This window comes from Ahaetulla prasina, chromosome 5, assembly GCF_028640845.1.
Source record: "Ahaetulla prasina isolate Xishuangbanna chromosome 5, ASM2864084v1, whole genome shotgun sequence".
In the NCBI taxonomy this organism is placed as follows: domain Eukaryota; kingdom Metazoa; phylum Chordata; class Lepidosauria; order Squamata; family Colubridae; genus Ahaetulla; species Ahaetulla prasina.
The window spans coordinates 97,510,582-97,535,987 of NC_080543.1; the positions used below are offsets into that span (position 1 = coordinate 97,510,582).

The window sequence follows — 25,406 nt, forward strand, 5'->3', positions numbered from 1 at the left end:
ACTGTGGAACCAGTGGGCGGTTAGAAAATTTTACTACTAACAGAGATACAAAAGTGGGTGGTTGGTATAAAAATGTTGACTACCCCTGATATGGAGGGTCAAAAAAATGATTGGTACTAACACTTTGCATCTGAAGATCCTAGTTTTCAATCCCGTGTCAAGTGACCAAGAGAGTTGTCTTACTTGCTGTAATATTTAAAAACGGGCCAGTATAAAATTTTAATATTTAAATAACAGCAAGTCTATTCCCTTGATGTAGACTATTCTATATGAACTATACAGATGAACCTGAGAAGTAGCACTATCATGTAACGACATAGAAGAGTGAAGTCTTCTTAAATTTCAACTTTAAGTTTGCGTAAATAACTTGGTGTTAGTTTATGGGCCTTTTCTCTAAAGTTCATAAGGAAACCATACAAAAGCACTTTTTCATATGAATTCTATAAATTTTAAACATGTTATTCCTGAAAGCTTTTAAGACTTATTTGTGGACAAAATTACTTTTCATGGAATTTGCTTGAAGAGATTTGTTGCCATTGTTTATTTCCAATTTCTGTCAGATGAAACAGAATATGAATATAGTGGAAGTGAAGAAGAGGAGGAGGAAGTGCCTGAACAAGAAGGAGAACCAAGGTATTGTAATCGTGGTATTGGGCTAGTGAGAACTGTATTATGACTATCTCTGTGAATGAGATGTATGGTATCTAAATTTGATAAACAGGTAAATATCTCAAATATCTAAATCTGATAAATAGGTAAATATCTCAGAGTCTTTGACAACCTGGTATATTCAGAGATCTTATACCAGTGATGGCTAACCTTTTCCGGACAAGGTGCCCAAAGCGCGTGCACGCGAATCTCCAAAATGCAATGCGTGCGTGGCTCCCTACATGCATCCCAGCATGCGCCCTGCCCCCGCACATACATGCACAGCCCCTCATGCATCCTGCACATGACCTCCCGCATGTGCCCTGCACATGCGTGGGTCAGGATTCCAAGTAACAACCCCAACGGAAAAAAACTCGGAGGCTTGCCATTCCTCAAGGTTCCATTTTATTAGAGATGTCATATTGGCACATCTGGGGAAACCTGAATCTGCAAGTTTCCAGGTTTTCCCCACCCAAAGGAAAGTTCAAGTTCCTGCCCAGCACGCACAAGTTCACCACATGGTCCAATCAAAGCACCGTCTCAACTGGAGATGCCATGTTATTATGACTATATATCACCCCTGCTCCATACAATCCCCCTTCCCAGTTTCCCACAGCAGTAAATGTGGCAGGCCTGAAGACCAAAGGTAAAAGATGGCTTCCAGGCCTGACAGCATATGTGCTCCCCTGCGCATGTGTGGCAGAGACCAGAAGAGCAGCTGGCCAATGGGAGGGGCGCATGTGCAAGTGCAACAGAGCTGATCTGGGGTGATGGCTCACGTGCCCATAAAGACGGCGCTGTGTGCCACCTCTGGCACATGTGCCATAGGTTCACCATAACAGTCTTATACTTTTATAAGTAATCTGAGCCAACATGCCGAAGTATCTGGAGGTTGCAGAAGCTGTTTTAGAGGTAGAGCACAGAGAATGATTTATGTAGCATAAATCACTATATAGTTGTGAAGCTCTTTAGCTTTGTGGTAGCCTTTTAACAATAGAAATTAGAACAATGCTTTTCTAAAGTAGTTTATAGAATGACAGTATACAATAATACTATTTAAGTTCTTCAATATCTGTAATGCAATCTTCTCTAAAAGGATACAAGGAGCCATTATTTAGAATGGATGTTTTGTGGTTATTGTAATTGGTCTTCATGCAGGTCCATATCATGCAGGTCAGCATTATGATAGGCAGTGTGTTGTGTGTCCCTTGTTCACAATTAATGATGTTTTTTACTGGTTCATTCAAATGCCCATTCAAATGAATGGGTTTGCTTTACGATTACCACATTTGCTTAACAACTGCTGTGAAAAGCACTGAAAAATTATTTGGATGCTTCAACTTAATGACCACATAATTATGATTGTAATTCTGGGCTCAATTACAGTCATAAGTCAAGGACTAAATAAATCATTGATTACTTAGTAGGAAGATCTTGACTGCTCAGACCTTGGATATGTCTTGAGAACTTAACCTGAGTCACAATAAATAGTCAAAACACAGAGTTGCTTGATACTACATAATCAATAAAGGTAGTCCTTCACATGTATTCAAAGTTACAAAGGCACTGAAAAATGTGACCTTTTTTCATATATAGCACCGCTACAACATCCCAATGATCACATCATCAAAATTAAGATGCTTGGCAACTAGTTCATATTTATGACTGTTGCAGTGTCCTGGGATCATATGATCACCTTTTGTGACCTTCTGACAACCAAAGTCAATGGAGAAACCAGATTCATTTAACAACAATGTTACTATCTTAACAGCTGCAATGATTCACTTAACAACTGTGGCAAGAAAAGTCATAAAATGGGATGAAACTCACTTAACTGTGTCAGTTAGCGATAGAAAGTTTGGGCTCAATTGTGGTTGTAATTTGAGGACTACCTATACCTGCTAAATACTAAAATTCAGGCATTTTTCTGTTTTCCTTTTGTAAGTTTTGAAATATTCAAATTTCTAAACAAAAATGAGGCTTTGTTTTCTGTTGGCTTGACTCTCTTGTATTTCTCTACCATGTTTCCAAAAAGCACAACTGTGCTTCTAGTGTTTGTGAGAAAAACACGGAAGATGTAAAAATAAAAAAGTTTCCAACCTTTGTTTAGTTATTTGCTTAGACTTAACCTTTTTTTCTCATGCAGTTCTATTGTTAATGTGCCTGGAGAATCTACCCTCAGACGTGACTTCCTGAGATTGCAGCAGGAAAACAAGGAGCGTTCTGAGGCTCTTCGGAGGCAACAGCTGCTACAGGAACAGCAGCTCCGCGAGCAGGAGGAATACAAGCGGCAGCTGCTGGCAGAGAGACAAAAGCGCATTGAACAGCAGAAAGAGCAAAGGAGGAGACTAGAAGAGGTAGAAATGGGTCAAGGTTGAAAAGGCACACTTTTTTTAAAATTGTCTTTTGTTCAAGAACCAAAGGATTGAATTTAGAATCTATTAAATGACTGCATGAAGATGTCAGAATTTATCACTCAGTGCCAGAATTCTTCAATGGAGCAATAGTGTTTGGTATTAGAAACTGCAATTCCCATGAGGATTTGCTTGCTTTTTAATACTGAATCCCTTCTGCAAAATTGAATTTAAGTATGAAGGTATGGGTAGGATAGGAATGGAAAAATAGTTTGATGATTTTCTGATGTCATATAGGCTGTCGATAGGATACTACATGAGCTAATAAAATTAGCCATGTAATAACAATAATCCCAGGTTTAAAAAAATCCCTATATAGCATAGCAGCTGGATTATTCATTTAAAAAAAAACTTTTTTCGCCCGTATTTATATAATCAAACAAAAGAGAAAAAAATAGAAAAAGGAAAGAGTTGGAAAAGGAAACAAAATGAAGTAACAAAAATATTATATATACCTAGACTTTTCATACTTGCAAGTTTTATACAATAAGAATAACTACACAATATTTGTTTATCGTTAAATCTGAAATAACACAACTTCATATTTGCTTCTCCACTTTGATCCCTGAAAAGAGTTAGTAACAATTAACGTTTTTGCAGTTTACTAAATGCCAAATGACTTTCTTAAGGGATTTGCTATTTCCCTGATCTGGAAGATTTTGTATGTTCATTTTTGCCTTTGTAGTCTTGCATAAATAGGCTGGAAAAAACAAACAACAGCGTCTCATTGTTTTTCCTGCAGACCCCGCAGTTGCTAATGTTGCTATCCAGTTGTTACTGAATTAAATATTACAGGAACAAATTCAAATATAAATTTGATTAATTAATACATACTGCTGAAACTATTTTAGAATTTTTAATCAGAATACTTAAAACATTTGAGTGTGCCCTTATTTTTAAACTGAAGATTAAAGATCTGATACTATTTTGGTCCATTTTAAAGTATCACAATCTCAGACTAAATAAATCCATGTTTATTTTAAGAAGGATCCCTTATTGGCCTTTCAGCACCAGGTATAAGTAGAAAAATACACACATTATTTAAATTATAATTTTTAGTGACTGCAGAGTTTATTAAAATAAAGCACAAATACATGCTTGCATCCCCATAAAATGGTGCTTTTTACTGCTATAAAATATATCTGTTTTTTTAAAAAAACATTAGAGATTTGTGGAACAAAAATGATTTCACCTGATTCAAAAGTTTTTACAGGATAGAATTCATGAATATGTATGTAGATTTAGGCATATATACCTACCTGGTAGATTTAAAAGACACCAAAAATTTTTAGCGCAAAAAGTACAATGAAAAACAAAATTATAGGCATCTCTTTTGAATTCTGGATCCCCTTGAGAAATAGACAGTAGAAGGGAACACACACTTCCATTCAAAGTGCAATCAAATCTTTATCTCTTTGGAAGAATACAATTATTACTGTAAAAAAGATGAAAAACTACTATATGAATCATCAATTCAGTTTTAGAGGATAGAAGCCTTCATCAGATTAAGAGCCATAGCGACACAGTAGTTAGAATGCAGTATTGCAGGCTGATTGTGCCAACTACCAAGACTTTGATCCTGATTCGCTCAAGGTTCACTCAGTCTTCCATCCTTCCAGTGTTGGTAAAATGAGGGCCCAGATTGTTATGGGCAATATGCTGACTCTGTAAACTGCTTAGAGAAGGCTGTGAAGCGGTATATAAGTCTAAGTGCTCTTGTTATTACTAAATGCATATTTCGCAAGCTTGATACAATCTCATTTTAAAAGAAGGGTCATTTCCTAGTAATCATATTGCTTACTAAGTGTAGGATATTTCTGCCGAAGGGAAATGTTACATTTGAAAAAGGCTATTAATAAATCTATACAGAAATACCTAAAAAGTTAGGTAAATCGGAAGAAATACAAAAGATTATCAAGTTTGAGATTGTTAAGAATGTTAGTGGTGTTTTAAGGGTAGATGTGTGTGTTTACTGGTAGGTAGATAAATGAATAGATGTGTGGGTGGATAGACCAATGTTGGTCATTTGATAAAGAGAGTCTTTTGGACAGGAAGCTCATATAATAGGATTGGGGTTAATTATATTTTTAGAAGCACTGTAAAATGGAATGTAAATCAGAATGTAAACCTAGACTTTATGAAGCAGTAACTGATAGTAGAAATTGACAGTAGAAACTTTGGATCAATTTGATTAAAGATTTTTTTAAAGGATTATGTTTTTGATGAAAAGGATTATATTTTTCAGAGAATTTGTGAGTTTTCTTTCACTCAAGCTCTCCAGTAATTTTCTTTTCAATTTTAAGTGTTATGTATCTGATTCTTACAGGTAGAAAAGCTCTATGGGCTCTGGAGATTATATCTCTTGCACAGGCATTCCTGTTGCAGCAACAAATGGAGCACCTCATAACTCTGGTTCAAAGTTGGTCCAATTAATTATAGTATTGGCATACTCAGTGAGCATATGGTAACAAAAATCTCTGGAAAATTTTTCCTTATTTTCCTGACGAAGAGCAATATCTCTTCATTTAGCACTTCAGTGTGTTCACTTAACAGCAGAGCCACAAAATTAGCACTTGGTGTATACTATGCCCTCTAAGTTGTTCCTCAGCATGTTGATTTGTTGGTCATGCCTGAAAAGCCACCAAGCTGGGGCTGACCCCGTCTTTCTTTTCTAAATGCAAAAGTGGACTTTCTTAGGATGTTGTTATCATTGCATTAAAATATTCTATAAATCCATAATAAATTCCTCCTATAGAGCAACTTTGGGAGTTTTCTAAAACTATTCAAAGTTGATAATTCCATTGTCATCTTCACCTAATTGGCAAGTAATGATACTGCTTCTGTTCACTGTTGCATCAACTATCTAAGATTTTTCATGGTGGCAAGAGGTACCTCAGTATTTGAGAAAGCTCCACTTTCTAACATGTGATCTTAATACTATTTCACATGTCTCATGTCTGCAAGTAAATCTTTATCTATTGATTGATATTGGTACTTTCTATATTATGTGGTTCAGAAGCACAACAGAATGACCACTATGACTTGTTTATTTTAGATTATTCTTTTGTTTGTTACTCAGACTCATCAGTCTATATCTACCTTTTGTCCAACTGAAGAAGGACCTTATATTTAACAACTATTATTCAGCTAATGATTTAGGTGAAGTTTTCAAACAGTTCCTACTACTGAAATAAGATCTGATATTTTAACTGGCTAGTTTTTAAGCCAGGAAGGAAGTTGTCCTTCCTCTCTTGTCTGTAAGGTGACAGAAGTGCTTCATTTTCAGTAACCTTTGCCAGGCTACATTGATAGATGCTTCATAAGGGCAGTTCTGAGTATTGACAAAAAAAGGCTGAGAATACACTGGGATGAAGGATAAGAGCCGTGATGGTGCAGTGGTTAGAGTGCAGTACTGCAGGCTACTTCTGCTGATCACCGGCTGCCAGCAGTTTTGGCAGATCGAATCTCACCAGGCTCAAGGCTGATTCAGCCTTCCATCCTTCCAAGGTGGGTAAAATGAGGACCCAGATTGTTGGGGGCAACATGCTGACTCTGTAAATCGCTTAGAGAGGGCTGGAAAGTACTGTGAAGCGGTATATAAGTCTAAGTGCTATTGCTATTGCTATATATAAGGTAGCAGTTTTTCTTTTAGGGTTGTCAATAATCAAGCCTGCATAGCACATACCATCATTTTTCCTGGTGAAATATGGCATTTATGCTCATTTCTTTCCTTAGGACAAGCAAATGTTAAGTGGTTTTTTTTTCTTATAGAAACCAACAAATAATAGTACCCAATTTCTTGCAAGAGTGACTCCGTTCAGTTTTATGCTTGGTTCAACTCCTTGGTTTTATCTCAGGTACCACATCTTTTAGCAGAGGATCTTCCTTTTGATGCTGAAGGCTCTCTTCATTATACACTGGTGGTTCTATGAAATGAATGCAGAAATTGAAAATGGAAGGGTGTGAGATAATAATGTTTAGAAACTCTACAGTATTAACAGGTCTTACTTTTCAGAATTTCTTCCTCTCTTCCCAGTCACATGCTTCCTAAGGAAGAGGTCCTTCAATCTGCTGTAACAATCAGTTATTCCAATAGTAAGGCAGGGTGAGTTGTTATGAGTAGATGAGATTATACTCACCATTTAGTTTCAGCAAATGCTCTAGGATTGTCATCAGTGTGCACTAAGGGTGTCTAGCCTAGTCCACTCTCACAACATGCCAAAAGTCTTCCACACTATATCAATTAGTGTTACATGAATAGTCTGAGAGAAACCTCTGTACTGGCCAGAAGTATTCTGAAGCCCATGAATTGCTTCATTCAGTTGAATTTGGGTGGCCTTTTAGTTTGACAGAGCAAATCAGAACACTTCCGTGACCGTATCAAAGTAAGACTATGTTGTTTCACCACAGCCAAGTATGAACAGTGACGAACAACACCACTACAGTCTTTATATAGGCAAACATAGTAGACTCTGTTCCTGTTCTGTCTAGTAGTATTGGTGCTTCAAGGGGACAGTGATTCAATTTGCAAATAGCAACAGGCATCAGGCAAAAAGCACTGTAGTAGACACATAATACCACACATCAGTGGATGTGTTATCTTCAACCCTACTTTTTAGAAAGGGGATTGTCAAATTGGAGCATATTCATTGGAGAGAAATCAAGATGATAAGGATTGCAGAATTCTAGATGTATGTAACAGGAACAAGAACAAAAACAGGACAGGACAGAATGTAACAAGAATAAAAGGAACAAGAATAAAAATAGGACAGGACAGGACAGGACAGGATAACAGAATTGGAAGGGACCTTGGAGGTCTTCTAGTCCAAGAAAAGAACAATTTATGAGGAATCACTAGAGAGAGAAGACTGCAGGAAAATATGATTATTGTGAAAGCATTAGAAGAAGGATCAAGTAGAAAAGTGGAAGAATTGTCCAGTATCATGCCAGAAGACAGAGACAAACTAAAAATAAAAGTAGATTTTAGATGGAATCGGGAGAAAAAAATTATTTATTCTTGAACTATTCACCAGGAGAACAAATTATCCTGTGAAATAGTGGATTCTGCTTCACTGGAATTACTTAGGCTGGTTCACTGTCTACCAGGAATGCTGTAATTGTGGATTCATGAGCTAAAAGGTTTGAACAAGGTCTGTTCAAATCCTTATATTCCATGATTCTATGAATAAAGATTTTGGCTGCCTCAGGAAGTTTTCTACTAGGATAAAAGAATGGCACTTTGTTTCAGGAATAGCTGCTGACTGTTTAGTTATATTTTCAGTTCCTTTTTAGTAGGAGGCTTTCATCTCTCCATGTCTGTTTTCCTGTGATCTCTCTGTAGATCACCTGCCAGTTAATCCATGAAGCACAGACTAATTCACCTGAACACAAAGCATTTCCTTAAGGAACTGATTATTCTGTGTTTCAGTCTATATTCTTGCAGACGTTCCTGACTCTGAAATAGGGTTTGTCAGTATATATTCATGGTTTTGATCTTGTCCCTTTTAGTCCTGCAGTTTTCAGCATAAAATGAACTACTTTTATCTTTTAAAATAGCCTTAGGTAATTCTGGATAGTGTACAAAAATTAAAAACCAAATAGAATAAAATTATTAATAGCAATCCAAATAGCCAAGGTTGAAAAAAACAAACATTATATCAGTCATCAGTTAACTAGTGGAACTTGCTGACATCTTAGTCCAAATGCTTAGGAGAAATTCTTTGTTTATCTGGTTCATGAAATTGCTAGAAACAAGTGTCTGATGACAGCCTTGCACTGTCTGTATGGAAGCAATTTTAGTACTTTTCCTATATTTGGTGATTTCTTATTGACAAGCATAGTATTCACATTTTCCCACATGGTAGCCAACCATTTTAAAATATTAGCAATTGTAATTGTAGAAGCGCATTTCTAAAAATTACTCAGATAATCCTGATTCAATGAAAAATGAAATTTGACTGCCACCCTTCTAAATGGTGCTGGATTGCCAGTCTACTGATTATGCTGGATTATGCAATAGAATCCATAGGTTCTGTATTCTGATTTGATCAGTTGATAAAAGAAAGAGATTACTATATTCACTGTTACTTGAAATGCAGCAACAGAGAAGAGAGCGTGAAGTTAGAAGACAGCAAGAACGGGAACAGAGGAGGAGAGAACAGGAAGAAAAAAAACGATTGGAGGAGCTGGAAAAAAGGCGGAAGGAAGAAGAGGAAAGGAGAAGAGCGGAGGAAGAGAAGAGAAGAGTGGAGAGAGAGCAGGTAAACCTGAAACAGTGTGAATCAATTATGTATGTTTTCTCTTCCTTCTCTTTACTATAGAAGACACTAAGGAAACTATTGGATACAGCCTAAAAAAATATTTTCCATCAGTCTGGATAGTGTATTAGTATAGTCATTCCCTATATGACTAGGGTATGTAGCAGTGTTGCAGACTATTAAGAGAACACTAGTTTGGGGGACCTGGTTAGGAATATGGGAAAATCTGAACTAATATTTTACGATGGATTCCGTCTTCCTGATTCCGGGCAGTAAGTTTCTTCCACAAAGTCACAACATGTAAAATATAGCAATAGACTTACTTTATCTGCTTATACTGAAGCAAATGACTTTATTTAAATGATTTAAATGTATTCATTATCAATATTGGATCTTTGAAAAAACTATATTAGTTTCTCAGTCTCATACACAAATCTTGCCTGTTTGAAATATAATTTGTATATAAGACAGAAATTGGGGATATTCATATTGGAAAAATATACTAAGCTTTAAGAACATCACTGTGCTATTTAAAATTTATTGTATTCTGCTATAAAGTTTATTTGGGCTTTGATGTCAAATAACATGTAATATATAATGGAATTTTGCAGAATACATAATAATAGAAATGTTGTTTTAGAATTGTATGTGATACTGCACTTAACAGTGTAGTTTAGCTTCTCTGAACTTGGCATTTTCCAGAAAGTTTAGAACTGCAGTTCTCAGAACTGCTAGGTGAAAATGCATTTGGAGAGGGCTAGATTGGAGAAAAAAATTTCCCAAGTTATTTTTGGGAAATACACGTGCAGTAACAGTCAGTTGTGTAAAACAGATAAAAAGATGTTCTCCCTGAGTAATTTAATTGGGTCTTAGGAAACCATATTTTCATGTAGCTGAAGAAGTGCATCAACCATCTGCCATTGTTTGCATGCAGCTAGAGATGTATTGTTAACACACACTTTCCAAAATGTACAGGTAGTCCATGATTTACAACCATTTGTTTAACAACTGTTCAAAGTTATGACGCAAATGAAAAAAATGACCTACAACTGGGCCTCACACTTAGTAGCCATTGTAGCATCCTTGTGATCACGTGATTAGAATTTGGTGCTTGTCAGTCGGCATGTATTTACAATGATTGCAGTGACCAAGAGTCATGTGATTGCTATTTATGACTTTCCCAGGACTACAGCAAAGTCAATGGGAGAAGCTGGATTCACCTAATAATTACAGTATTTGCTTGAGCATAGTAAAAGTCGTAAAATTAGGTGCAACTTACTTATCAGCCACATCACTTAGCAATGAAAGTTCTGATCCCGATTGTGGTGAAGTGTCAAGGACTACCTGTATTGCTGGCATTGATAGATTTTATTTTTAAAAAACCCATATCGCTACAAAATGTTAACTCCACTTAATTCTGGGTATGCCAGGATTGTATAACAAGCTTGTATGCACCTTTTTTTTTTTAATTTTGTCTCGTAAGATTTCAAGCAGTCTCATTTTGCCATTGCATTGCGTCATTAATTCCTTTTGTGTTCACTGTCTTTTCATGTGTGTTTGAGTGCATGTGTTTACTTTCCCTCATTAATTTGCACGACAGGATGTTCTTAGCTTTGGATATGTTGCTGCATATTTTGACTTGGCTTAGGAATCCAGACTTCTGGAGTGTCACTGAAAATGCATTTGGAGTTATATCTTTCTCTAGTGGATGTTTTTTTATGTTCTGTCATAACCACTACATACTTCAGATTGGCATTGTCTGCGTTGATGATGAGGCTAGGATCAGTTTATAGTTGAGGTTAAGGTTCTAACTGACAGATCTTTTTGGTAGAAAGCTTGCAAAAGGGATGCCTTAACTAAGCCTGGCTCTAGTTGTTGCTCATGGTTCATCTTAAGGTGCAAAACTAATTCTGTTATTAAAAATGCATGTGATTTTGTGTTGGCTGTGTTGATAAGACTTGCTAGTATTAACTACCAACCTGTTTTTTAAAATTCATTTGCTTGTTTTTAAGTCAAAATTCTACAGGCAAGATTAGCTTTTCCTAGGCCACAATTTCTTTTCCTCTTTTCAGTTAATTTTTTGGAGGGAGGGTCTATAATGGATTTTGCTCAGTCCTTACTTTAGCTGATAGGGTTTTATTTAATTGTTCTTTAGGGAGTCCCATTATTAAATTTATTATTGAATTGTCACCTGAAGGTGAATTGGGATAGGTGGCGTTTTTCTTTTTCTTTTGTGTGGTGTTGTACTCAGGTGCTTTGGTTACATTCCTGTTGTGAACAATTTTATTGCTGGGTAATTTCTATGTGACAGGAGTATATCAGGCGACAGCTAGAAGAGGAGCAGCGGCACCTGGAAATTCTTCAGCAGCAGCTGCTCCAGGAGCAGGCCATGTTACTGGTAAAGCACCGTATCTGTTTTGTTAGTAGCTACTATTCGGGATTGCTTTCTCTGACCGGTGTCCCAGGTTGTCTTTAAATGGACACAGCTGAACTTTATGCACAGTAGAGCCTGGCACAAGAGCTAATCATCCTACAGTGTGGATGGGCTGGCAGACCTATGTGAACCATGCTGTATGATGATCTGACAAGCCAATCAGTGAAGATTTTTTCCCCTCCCTAAGTTAAATAAGTTCCGGTTTGGTAATTGACTTTCTGAACAACCCTTCTCAAAAGAACTAGAGTGCAGGCCATGTTATTTTATTAAATATTGGATATAAAAGTCAGGGTATTGTGTTTTTTTTGGCCCTCCCATTCCCCCCACCACAACGAAACCACTCTACCCTTCAGTGGCAAAATAGATTTATGACTGTGCCGATCACAGTAGGTTAAATAATACTATGCCTGTAAGTACTGAATCTTGTTAAGTGTAGCGTAAAATGTTTTATAAATTAAGGGAAAACATGTGCTCTATTTGAATGTAATTTTGAAGTTTGGTATATTTACTCACATTGGAACTGCAGCAAAATGTATAACCGCCAGAAGATAAGCAAGTGCCCGCCAACGTGGTGTTCATATTTTGACCTGTTCTCTCAAAGGAATACAGATGGCGAGAGATGGAGGAACACCGACAAGCAGAGAGGCTTCAACGTCAGTTGCAACAGGAACAGGCATATCTTTTGTCACTTCAGCATGATCACAGGAGGCAGCAACAGCAGCAGCAACAGCAGCAGCAACAGCAGCTCCAGCAGCAAGAAAGGAATAAACAAAACTATCATACCCCAGAGCCTAAATCCCATTATGAGCCTACTGAAAGGCCACGGGAGGTAAATTCTATCTCAAGATATTAGAACCAGTGTTGCTTTTAAAATATCTATCAGAATGTATATAAAGACCACCTTCCCATAAGAATGTCAAGAGAGGAAGATGAGTGTGTCCCATTACCCGTCTTGGAGGAAAAGGATAATTTTTAAATATACTTTTACAGAATGTATACCCTGTATGGTGTCTTTCCTTTCATAGAGCACCAGCAGGTGGCATGTAACCAATTTCTATATTTGAGGTTTACCCAGGAAAAATACATCAGGGACCAGCAATTTAGCCCATAAAATCTCTTCACTTCTCAAAACAATAGATAAGATAGCTATAATAGTACACTAAAGTCATATGAAATTTATTTGAAATTTCACTAATATTACACTAAAGTCACATGAAATTGATTACCAATTGCTATGTTGCAGTCACTTCTGAAAAAGAACCTCTAGTGAATGTACAAATCAATTTTCTTAACTTTTAGCAGTGAGAGGTCTGTCGTGACTGGTAGAATTTGGATTAAATAAAGCCTAGTAAAGATGGAAAGGGAGACATCTAATTTATGTTATTGATGTGGTGGCTTAGTGGCTAGGATGCTGACCTTTCAATCAGAAGATTGCCAGTTCAGCCGTTCAAATCCCTAGCACTGCATAATGGAGTGAGCTCTCATTATTTGCCCCAGCTTCTGCCAACCTAACAGTTTGAAAGCATGTAAAAAATGCAAGTAGAAAAATAGGAACCACTTTGGTGGGTAGGTAACAGCGCTCCATGTGCCTTCGGCATTTAGTCATACCAGCCACATGACCATGGAGACATCTTCGGACAGCAGTGACTCTTCAGCTTAGAAATGGAGATGAGCACCATCCCTAGAGCCAGAAAAAAACAGCATGCATGTGCGGGAGCACCTTTACCTTTCCCTTATATATTTTATGGCCAGAAAATAACACAGTAGAGGTCTTCTACACACCATTCATTAGTGACTATTGTATTATAGCATAATTTATATTATACCAATGATCTCAATAAAGATTTTCTATTATATTAATCCATAATACAACTGATGATAATGTGACAATTTACCAAATAGTTTCATGGATGTATAAACATGTTTTGGGTGCAACTTTATTACTACATTAAAGATTACATTTTTGGAACAACTTCTGGAGAAATTTGAGGATTGTACTTAAGGCTTTTAGAAAGCATCACAAGACTCCAGGGCCCAAGTTCTAACAAGCTTCAACCTTGTTTAATTTCCAAGTCCAAATAAAGTACCCTTGGGATACCCAACAGGTACTGTTGGGATAATTTTCACTAAAACATATTTTTCACAAGAATCATGTGATATCTTCAGGTTAACATTAATCCTAGCATGTTGAACTGATGCTGGACACTGACCATTATATGGAAGAAAATGTATTTATTTTATTGTATTTAAAGTGTAATCCATCCCAATCTTAAAGAGCAATGGACAGTAGTAGAGATGAGCATACTGTCTTATTGGGCTGGGAGCTGGATAATAAGCTTGGGATTCTAGATTACCACTGTTATTTGTAGTGAGTGCAATCTGTTGAGTTGATCAGAAACATGATGCTTATAGTTTCTCTGGAAGAATTTAATTGCAATTTCTAAGAATCATCTTTTTACTATGTCAGTTGAGTCTACATATGGCTTTTTTTCTCCCCAGGTTGATGACAGATATAGAAAGAACAACCAGAGCTCCCCGGAAGCCCATTCTAAACAGGGAAGCAAAGTGTTAGATCCACCAGTGCCTTCAAGATCAGAGTCCTTTTCAAATGGAAATTCCGAGCCAGTTCAGCCATCATTGCAAAAACCAATGGAATCGCAGGTAAAATCTTTGTGAAATGTATGATGATGGGATGGGAAGAGCAAGAAAGAGTTGGGAAGTCACATATATGAAAACTAACAGATTATATTACACTGGTATATGTATGACACCCTAATAGAAAACACTTTTCCGTATTTCTGTGTGGGACTCTTGTTCTTCTCCCTGATAGGCTAACTAACACTCCATTAACATATGTACTCACAGTAAAAAGCATATTTTTTCATATCTTTTCTTGGCATTTCTTGAAAATTTATTTAATTCCTTCTGAATTTGATATTTTGAAAGAAAAATTCTACCTCCTTTTCCATTTGATAAAATTGATTTTTCATGGCATGCATAAGCAGTGGATAAAATAGAATCTTGCTCCTGTTTAATGCATTTTTATACAGCATTCTTGAGATAATAGTTTAATTAACTAGGGGAAAGGGACACAATTTCTGCCTCAGGGACATGTTCAGTTTCTGAAAGCCTTGAATGCAGTACCTAGAGTCCTCCAGAGGTTGCTATCAAAACACAATATTTAATGTACTGGGGACTATTGTTAAGTACCTGACTTAATCATTAAGTGTATTAATTCATTCCAATTTAATTAAATGGAAGTGAAAATGAAATGAAACAACATTTAATTTTGTTTCTATACTCCATTTAAAAGCAAGCTTGCTCTGGTAGAATGAAAATACTGATGAGAAAATTCAATGAGAAAATTCAAGCAGGTGGACACAATTTCCAATCTTAAAGCAGCATCTAATGACCAATGTGTGATCAATTTCCTAATATGGCTTGCTTTCTCAAGATAACTTTGGAGAGACAATGATCTCTCCAAGAGACAGATTTAATGATATAGTTTACTGTGTATTTAAAAACAATTACAGATTTTTGTATAGATCCATCTGATAAGTTTGTCTTTGTAAAATAATATATGGTTTTTTTTTGTACCTTTATGTTGACAGTTGGCAGTACTAAGTCAAAACAGTACCATATGGTACTTGTAATCATCAAAAATACCCAACTATTTCTAACTAGGAAAATGTTGGAAATCTTTTGGGGAAATTATGTTCAGAAAATATAAGCTAGTTATGAATATTTGTGGTAGATAAGAGTGTTCAGTTTTTAAAAACTATTTAAAAGAAAGTTCTTTTAAAATCATTATACTCTTCTAAAATATATTTTATGTAATATATTTATGCTATGGACAGTTCTAAATTTACAAGAACTTCCTTTAGTCATCCTTTTCTTTCTAAAATTCTATGAAACTTATTTAGGTTTCATGTTTGAACAGCTTCTGATACTAAAGAAAAAATGTGGGCATAGTTTAATACTACAGGTGCAGTGATAAATTTTTATTGTAAAGTTTACCTTGTACATGATAGTAAAGTGCATATGATCATATTTCTGTGGTCTCTAATGTGCATATATGCAAAAAATATATACAGTATATGCATATATCACATATTACATTATCTTTGTATGTGCATAAGTGTGTACGTATGGTGTTTACAGTGTGTATACACAAACACACACACACGTTCACAAGGGCACATATATAAACAGATATAAACTAGTACATATACTTGCTGAAAAAGAAACATGTAACTCATGTAATTACATGTAACTCTTCCATAATGCCTAAATTCAACATATTTCACATTCTGAATATACCAATAAATAGTTTCAAAGCCATTATATTTACTGGCTTCTTGGTTGCTTTTTTTGACTTCTGCTACTACTCCAAAATTTGATTCTTTTATTGATGTTTTAAATTTGGTATACGACGTATTTGGGACCTTGGCCATACGTTAGAACAAGTGGGATTTGCTGTCATTCCCTTCCAGTGAACCTATATGTTCAGAATATGCTTTCCGACATGCCAGTACACTACGTTCACAGCTTTTCATGTTCTCTAAGCACTTTCCTTGCTTTAAGCCCATTGATTTCATCATGTGCTTGCCTTGCTTCATATCTCAGATGTGACCATCCTGCTAGCTAAATCCTTCTTGCCTTTTATTCTGTGTTTAATTGAGAAAAGCCAGTTGTACAGAACGCATTGAATGTTCTATGTTTTGTTTTTTTTGTAAGGTACAGTGGTCTCACCTGGCATCTCTCAAGAACAATGTTCCCCCTGTCTCACGGTCCCATTCCTTCAGTGACCCTTCTCCCAAATTTGCACATCACCATCTGCGCTCTCAGGACCCATATCCACCTTCACGCAGTGAAGTGCTAAATCAAAGTTCTGACTCTAAATCTGAGGTACCTGACCCCACCCAAAAGTCTTGGGCTAGATCAGACAGTGACGAGGTGCCTCCAAGGGTAAGAAATAGAAAGACAGAAGTTTGACTTCTTTAAACCAAAGAATAACAGAAGGCATGTGCTAGGTTTTTAATTAATGAATACACACCTGTAGAATACCAGAAGCAGGCAATTTGTGCTTTTAATATGTTCATATGCCAACCCGGGAATTTTTTTTAAGAGTAGTATATAGTAATAGTTCTTCCTCCTCCTCCTCTTCCTTGTTTCTTTTTTTTCCAATAAGAATTTGCCTTTTGAAGTAGATGATAACAGAAAATTGAAGATCAGCAAACATTTATAAGCTGTCTACTATTGATAAATAAAATATTTATCATGCTATAAAGGTAATATCCAAGAAAGCACAAAGAAAAAAATCATAGCCAAAAGTTTATTTCTTTAAAATTCCTTTAATTAACTTAAGTCAGTAAATATATTAAGATATTATTGACCACAAAAACATTGTTTTAATGTGATTTACTTTTATCAGATATAATCTTGCTTTCCTCCTAGTCTGCCTTTTACTGATCCATTACTAAGCATTTGTTGGTTCCTTAGAGCTTAATTTTCTAAATCCCCATGCTATTGTAGCCTATTGCTTTGTGAATCCCTTGCTTTAAAGTTCTATGTTCTGTCTTGATTGTCTGTGAGTGGGTAGTTATTGGTGTCTATGCTAGCTATTTACTAAACGTCTTATTTTTTCAGCATTTTAAATGCAGTCCAACTGGGTTTATGGGTTCTATAGTTGGTGAACATTTTAACCAATAGAATTACTTTATTTAGATACTAGTAATATAATTTTATACATTTAGTAATATATCTGTGTATATATTTATGTATATTTTCACAGGAGCAAAAACACCTTAGTTTTGCCCATGCAACACTATATTAATTATTTTTATTCCCACTTGTTCACTCCATAAGGTACCGGTGAGAACCACATCCAGATCACCTGTGCTATCTCGCCGAGATTCTCCACTACAAAGCACTGGGCAACAAAATAACCAAGCAGGTCAAAGAAACTCCACAAGGTTTGCAATGTTTTCTTCCTACACCATGATTGAAGGAGGTGCACTGGACATACCATGTTCACTCAGAATATAAGATTTGAGTGGTATTGATTTTTTTTAAGCCAAAGTCTGCTATAGCTAAATAATCTCAAAAGGGGTATTTATACCATTAGGAAGTAATAACATCTTAATGACTTTCCAGCACCATTTTCCTTCTGAAGAACTGTGCTAGGTTATCATGCTTTGGCCTCTTTTTTAAATATATATAATATGTCAGAGAATGATAGCAAAAATAATAATTTAGATATTCATATTAGAGTTAAACTTATTATTTAACTTCATGGAAATACCAGAAATGATTGCAGAAGCCAGTTATATTGGCCAGTTTTAACCAATCTCCTCTTTAAATAATAAGTTTTTTAATTGATATTTTATTCTGTATTTATATGTACCTTTTTATTTGCCTGTGAACCGCCCTGAGTCCCTAGGGAGATAGGGCGGTATACAAATGCGAAAAAATAAATAAATAAATAAATAAATAAATTTAATTCTGTTTAATTATGACAAATAAGTGGGACATTTTATGGGTTAAAGTAACTTACATCTGGTCCGTCAGATACCAAAGTTTTAGCAGTTCCTAATCATGTCTCTTATACCTGTTTTGTGATTTTGTCAGCTTGTGCAGACTGAGAATGTGAATTATATGTATAATCAGTCTCTTAGGCACATGCATAGTTGCATTAGCTTAAATTGTCTAATTTAATCATGAGAGACCTGCAAGAGTAGGTGATAAATGTGTTGAATTTGCAGTGAGACTTTCACCGAAAAAAATCCCTCATTTGATTTCATCATATTAAAATATTGGAAGATTTTGATGTTTCTCATTTTTTAGGCAAGAAGGGTATGATGATTTTAGCTTTAGTCATTTGTAGACTCCAGCTTGACCTCTAGAGACCCTAGAGGTTATTTTAGAATATAGACTACATTTTCCCAGACCCACAATCAACACAGCAGTTTATTTTTCTTTTGTCATCAGCCCCAAGAAAATTACTAGATCTTTAGGCGTATATCATGTGACAGGCTAGATCAGGATCAACATATTTATTCATTTATTTTAAATCCTGCCTTTTCCCCAAAGACTCAAGGCACTATACATAACATTCCATTGTTCAATTTTTCCCACAAACCTGTGAGGTAGATTGAGCTGTGTTACAGTCATTCAGTAAGCTTTCAATGGTCAAATCAAACACTCTTTAAAAGAAGAACGAAAGAAAAATTCACAATCTGTTGCAGTGTCCCATAATCTAATGTTTGAATGTGATTAGTTGGAAATGGTAGTCTGTACTACCATGGGTTCCAGTTTAGGTTGGTGGATTATATGGCCAATTTTTCCTCAGTTATATCACAAGTGGATTACAGTAATGTACTCTATCTGGACTGTCTTTAAAGAATCCTGTGAACTTATACTGATCCAGAATATAGAAGCAAGTATGTTAATGGATACATATTCATGCATTGATATTATATTAATATTCCCTTCTAAATTTATTGCCAATTTGCTTCTTGGCATACATTAGTATTGTGATTACAACTAGTCCTCAACTTACAACCACAGTTGACCCAAGAATTTTTGTTGTAAGTCATTGTGATCGTAAATTAAGTCACTATATATGACTGGACTCAGTTTTATGTACACTTTTAAGATGGTCATTAAGCAAGTCATTGTGGTTGTTAAGCACATCACATAATCGTCAATCCAAAGTCATCTTATCCAATAGGCAATTTTTGCCAGAAAGTGGCAAAACATGATCATGTGATCATAGGATTTTCCAACTGGCCATAAACAGGATCTGGTTGCCAACTACCTGAAATGCAATCACGAGATTGCAGGGATAGTCCAAAAGTCTTAATGTCAAGGATGGCCATGAGTAGCATTTTCCAAATTCATCGTAATTTTGAAAGGTCTTAAGCAACTGGTCATAAATTGAGGACTACCTGTATAACTCTAAATAGCTTGGATTCTAGAGGCCCAAAGAAGCATCATATTTCATAATAGCTTGGAGATAGTGTTTGAATATACTTTTAGTAGTAAAGAAGAATGTGGACAAGAACACCATCCAATTTCTAAAAGTCCGGAGAGAGGCTAGCAGAAACCTGTTCTTGCAATTGCTTCAGTGGTGGGTTTCAAATTTTTTTACTACTGGTTCTGTGGGTGTGGCTTGGTGGGCATGGCTTGGTGGGTGTGGCAGGGGAAGGATACTGTAAAATCTCCATTCCTTCCCCACTCCAGGGGAAGGATACTGTAAAATACCCATTCCCTTCCTAATCCAGGAGAAGATTACTGCAAAATCCCCATTTCCTCCCGATCAGCTGGGACTTGGTAGACAGAGAATAGATGGGGGAGGGGCCAGTCAGAAGTTTAACTACCGATTCTCCGAACTACTCAAAATTTCTGCTACCAGTTCTCCACAACTGGTCAGAACCTGCTGAAACCCACCTGTGAATTGCTTGAATGTAAGTGTTGTTCTAATTCAGAATCAGTCCTGAATAGATTTTAAAAAGATTATTTCCTATACCTCACCTAAATCAAAATCAATAAGATACAGGTGTCCAATGACATAATTGATAATAACTTTCAGATATGTGGAATGTATTCTTTGTATTGTGCTGGGGTTTTCAATGGTTTAAAATTATACCTAGGGACATATTTTTTCTTTAAATAAATACTTGCTTTATTATTTTTTTCAGTTCTGGAAATACAAGAAGTTTTGATAAAGCATGGAGTGTTGCAAAGTATCTTTTTACAAGGGTTTAATTTTGCATTGTTGAAACACACACTTTATATCTCAAGGGCAATGGATCAAAAATAGTAGACAGTGTAATTTTGAAGATGAACTTTCCAGAAGCCATGTTTAAGCATTAGCATAAAATAGCTGCTAGACGCACATAAACTATATTTGCGTTATTTTTGTTGGGTTTTTGCCTTTATTATGTTCTATTTGTGGATTGATAAGATCAGAGTTCTGAAATGTAGAGTTTTGTCTTTTTCAGAAAGGTTATAAGCAATACAGATTAGATTATTAGAGTTTGAATAATATAATTTGGGTATCCCCACGCCTCTTCTTATTTTAGTTGTTATCATTGCTAACTATTCCCATGACTTTGTTTTAGCATAAACTGCATCACCTTCCAAAAGGAAAACACAACATGTACAACTTATTTTTTTCTTATTCAAACAGGTCAGAGCTCTTGTAAGGACCATAAGGTCTAAGTAGCTTCAGGAGTTGGAAATGGCATTCCTAGTTGATAAATAACCCTCAGTAGATACCAACCTCGTTGGCTTAATTTGCCAAAATTGCTAAATGTTTTCAAATTGTTTGACTTTAGTTTTTATGTTCAGAGTGACTCTTTAAGAGGATATAAATTAATAAAATAGACTTAAATGCAATGACCAAAGGGTGATCTTATCTGCTAGAAAATAGAATAGAATAGAATTTTTTATTGGCCTAGTATGATTGGACACATAAGGAATTTGTCTTGGTGCATATGCTCTCAGGGTAATAAAAGAAAAGATACCTTCATCAAGGTACAATACTTACAACACTATGCTGCTATACAAGATGTTGCTAAAACTGAGATTAGGGACATTCCATTTCAAATTGTTCATAAAAATTTATGTGTGTCCTTAGGTTGGCCCTTATCCCTCAATCTTGCCTGCCTATAGAGTTGTTATTAAAATAGAAAGAGTCCCATGTGCAGATCCAAGGGTAGGAATAAGAAGCTTGATCTAGGGACAGCAGATTCACTTCTGCAGAGACAATCAATGGATGAAGTTAAAAGAAAGATGCAAAATGTCTTTTTATATTCAGGAAAAGACAGCTGAGGAGAAATGCTGGTTGAAAATAGATTAACTTCTGAAATTATTCATGCTATTTTTTTATTGAGAAAAGGCATCGAATTAGCAGGAAGGAGAAGAACAATCTTTGTCTAAGCTCTTGTAAATCAAGCAGGAAGATCTAGCAAGCCTAAGGTTTCCAATCGTTGTCCAAGAAGAGAGGCAGGATATAAATTCTAATTTAAGAAGAAGAAAGCAGGGTCAAATTAATATTTTTTTTTTAAAAAAAAAAATCTCCTTTTTAGCAATATAGAACCTCGGTTGCTCTGGGAAAGAGTGGAAAAACTGGTGCCAAGACCAGGAAGTGGAAGTTCTTCGGGATCAAGCAATTCGAGTTCACAGCCTGGTTCCCATCCAGGCTCCCAGAGTGGATCTGGAGAAAGATTCCGGATGAGATGTAAGGGGGGAAAATACATTATTCTCATGAAGGCATTCCAAGTTCATTGGAACCAGAGAGAGATTTTGAATGAGATATAAGCAAAAAACTGTTTCAAGTGAAGAATAGCCATATGCTACAAAAATGTAACTCTTCAAAACAATATTTATTTATTTATCTATCTATCGTCTGTCTGTCTGTCTGTCTGTCTGTCTATCTATCTATCTATCTATCTATCTATCTATCTATCTATCTATCTATCTATCTATCTATCTATCTATCATCAATGCTTGCTTGCTTGCTTGCTTATTTATCTCTCCCCAAAAGGAAGTTTTTACAACCTATGCTTAACAGTTGCAATAAGAGTAGCAGACTTTTCCTATATGATGCTGAGATTATACTGGCATAACACATACACTTGCATGCATTTTTCACACACATATATTCATACATACAAACACACATATATACACAAACACTTTTCTGTTTCCTAGTCATTTTAAGTTATAAGAACTATGTATGTAGGGAAATTTAAGCAGAATTTTAATCTGAGAAGAATAACTTGGAATATGTTGATAAAGAAATGTACAGGTAGTCCTCGGTTAACCATTCTTTCAGCAGCCATTGAATGTTATGTTGTCACTGAATGAGAAAACTTGGGATTAGTTCTTGAAGTTACGACTGTCACAATATCCCTCTGATCATGTAAGGTGCTTGACAATTTATAATTATGATAGCCACAGTGTCCTATGGTCATACGTTTTTCATTTGGAACCTTTACTGCCAACTTTCAACAAACAAATGAGACTGGCAGGAGGTGTAAATGATGATCAGATGATGACACATCTAATGACCATGTGGGATTTTCCTAATGACAAGTAGAACTACCAGAACTGCCATTGTAAATTGTCACACTAACATAACATCACACTCAATGAGTCTGTAGAGATTCTCAGTCATCCAGGTCATGTTGTCTGAAAGGTACTTTTTCAGGAGGCAACTGGACTTTCTTGTTGTTATTTTTTTCTTCGAAGAAGTTTCACTTCTCATCTAAGAAACTTCTTTAGCTATCCTGTCAGAGCTGAAGAAGCTTCTTGGATGAGAAGCGAAATATTTTCAATGAAAAAGAACAAGAAAGTCCAGTTGCCTCCTGAAAAAGCACCTTTGGGGTCACACTCTATGGCCACATTCTTTGGTAATGGAGTTCTTGGTCTGAATTATTGTTAACCAAGTACTACCTGCATTATTTCCATATGATTTGTTATTAATAGGGAGTCTATTAATCAAATTTTTAATAATTATTTTCTGTTTCAAATATTTCAGAAAAATTTTCTTATTTATTGTGTTCCTCCTAACAGTGGTTTTGTTTTGTTTTGTGCAATGGTAGCAAGAACTGTCTGATTGTTTGCTGCTTGTTCCCATTTATTTTCTAAATCAGATTTTTTTTAAAAAAAAATAACCTGGCCTTTTGTGTTACTTGATTATTTAGCATCATCAAAATCTGAAGGTTCCCCTTCACAACGTAATGAAACTGCAGCCAAAAAGACTGAAGAGAAGAAAGAAATCTTCAGACCTTGCAAACCTGCGGTAAGGCTCCTTCTGTTGCTGAAAGGCCAATCTGTACAGATAATAAAAAGACATCCATTTCTTCTTTCTCCTAGCTGAATTTCATCCAGCAGTAAAAGGGATGTTGCCTTTCATTTCTATAATTAAATCTGTACTCATAGTTTCCCACAATTATAGTTTTCCCATACATTAAAATTAGCTTGTTTATTTATGCACTAATAGAAAGCTTTCTGAAGCTTTCTAGATTCAGCGGGGCCAAATCTAATTTGATTCAAATATTCAAAAAATTAATTTGTTTCCTTAAATCTCACATTTGCCTTTTTCTTCCCATTGATAGATATCATTTTGACTTTTTGTGGAAGACCATTTATCTGATTCAGCACAGATGTTTTTGGTTTTTATATTACTGTTTCTTATAAAATTTAAAGGAAAATGGGGAAAAACAAGCTGCTTCTTTCCGTTATCCTGATTCTTATTTATAATCCCATGTCACGCTCTTATTTCATGCTCTACTTTCTTAGTCATTCATTTAAAATTTAAGTAAGCCACTGCTGTAATTTTAGTATCTTTAAGACCCAAGATAACTGGATTAGTTCCTGAATTAATGTTGCAGTTTAGTTATGTATTTCATTCCGTCATTTAAATGTTTAAGAACCCAATGTTATAATTTTAGTATTGTGAACCTCCAAGATAAGTGCCTTAATTCCTGTACTAATTTTGTATTTTACCTTTCTTTCCCAAACCATGCACCATACCTTGGTCCAATGTTGATTTGCTTATTTTGACATGTGACTGATCTTTAGGGAGAAGTGGTAAGTAGAGTTAATTATGGAATAATGTCAAACCTTAACATGACTTAATTTAAATTTACAAAACTTCCCATCTTCTTCTTCCACAAATGGTCATTTGAAACTGCCCCCCAAAATATATGGAAACTCAGGGACTATTGCTAGCAAAACTGGGCAGAATATAGCAGGTACTATAGGGATTATATGATAAAACTAAATTAAGGAAGTTTATAGAAAAAGAAATCCATTAAATTACATCCATGTACTATCTCAGGTGATGTTAAATTTCCAATCCTGCTGTGAAGTTTATATTAAGTGAGTTTTGCTTTATTTAATTCTATTAGAATTAAAGCATTAAAACAAATACCAGTTTATGAGTATTTCCTAAAATCATTTACGGCTAGGACGTTGAGCTTGTCGATCAAAAGGTTGGCAGCTCAGCAGTTAGAATCCCTAGTGCTGCCGTGTAATGGGGTGAGCTCTTGTTACTTGTCCCAGCTTCTGCCAACCTAGTAGTTTCGAAAGCACGTAAAAAAATGCAAGTTAGAAAAATAGGGACCACCTTTGGTGGGACAGTAATAGCGTTCTGTGCGCCTTTGGCATTGAGTCATGCTGGTCACATAACCATGGAGACATCTTCAGACAGCGCTGGCTCTTCGGCTTTGAAACGGAGATGATGATGATGATGATAATAACAATAACAATAACAACAACAACAACAACAACAACAACAACAACAACAATAATAATAATAATAATAATAATAATAATAATAATAATATTTTAATTTGTATACCGCCCTTCTCCCGAAGGACTCAGGGCGGTGAACAGGCCAATAAAATACAGACAGAAACATACACCATAATTAAAACAACCCTTAAAAAACTGATTCGATATGCCAGAGAATTTAAAGTACCATTACACCCCATAAAAATGACAGGAATTTAAAACCCACAATTAAAATTTAAAATTTAAAATCAGGCCAGTCCAGCCATATGGAGTAAATAAGTTTTAAGTTCGCGGCAAAAGGTCCTAAGGTCAGGTAGTTGTCGAAGCCCGGGGGAAGCTCGTTCC

The 25,406-nt window shown here is 35.6% G+C and overlaps 1 protein-coding gene across 4 annotated transcripts in view; it reads left to right on the plus strand.

The window, feature by feature from the left end:
- Positions 1-25,406, plus strand: part of MAP4K4 (mitogen-activated protein kinase kinase kinase kinase 4) — a 161,752-nt gene that overhangs the window by 115,865 nt on the left and 20,481 nt on the right. For 2 of the 4 annotated variants that reach the window (XM_058185731.1, XM_058185732.1), the window contains exons 11-21: positions 561-633; positions 2,795-3,005; positions 9,161-9,322; positions 11,631-11,717; positions 12,355-12,582; positions 14,253-14,414; positions 16,491-16,721; positions 17,622-17,728; positions 21,848-21,999; positions 23,468-23,565; positions 24,348-24,356. In XM_058185731.1, coding sequence (XP_058041714.1) covers positions 561-633; positions 2,795-3,005; positions 9,161-9,322; positions 11,631-11,717; positions 12,355-12,582; positions 14,253-14,414; positions 16,491-16,721; positions 17,622-17,728; positions 21,848-21,999; positions 23,468-23,565; positions 24,348-24,356 — 1,520 coding nt within the window. The remainder of the gene's footprint in view (positions 1-560; positions 634-2,794; positions 3,006-9,160; positions 9,323-11,630; positions 11,718-12,354; positions 12,583-14,252; positions 14,415-16,490; positions 16,722-17,621; positions 17,729-21,847; positions 22,000-23,467; positions 23,566-24,347; positions 24,357-25,406) is intronic. The other 2 variants (XM_058185733.1, XM_058185734.1) reach the window with 1 other exon arrangement.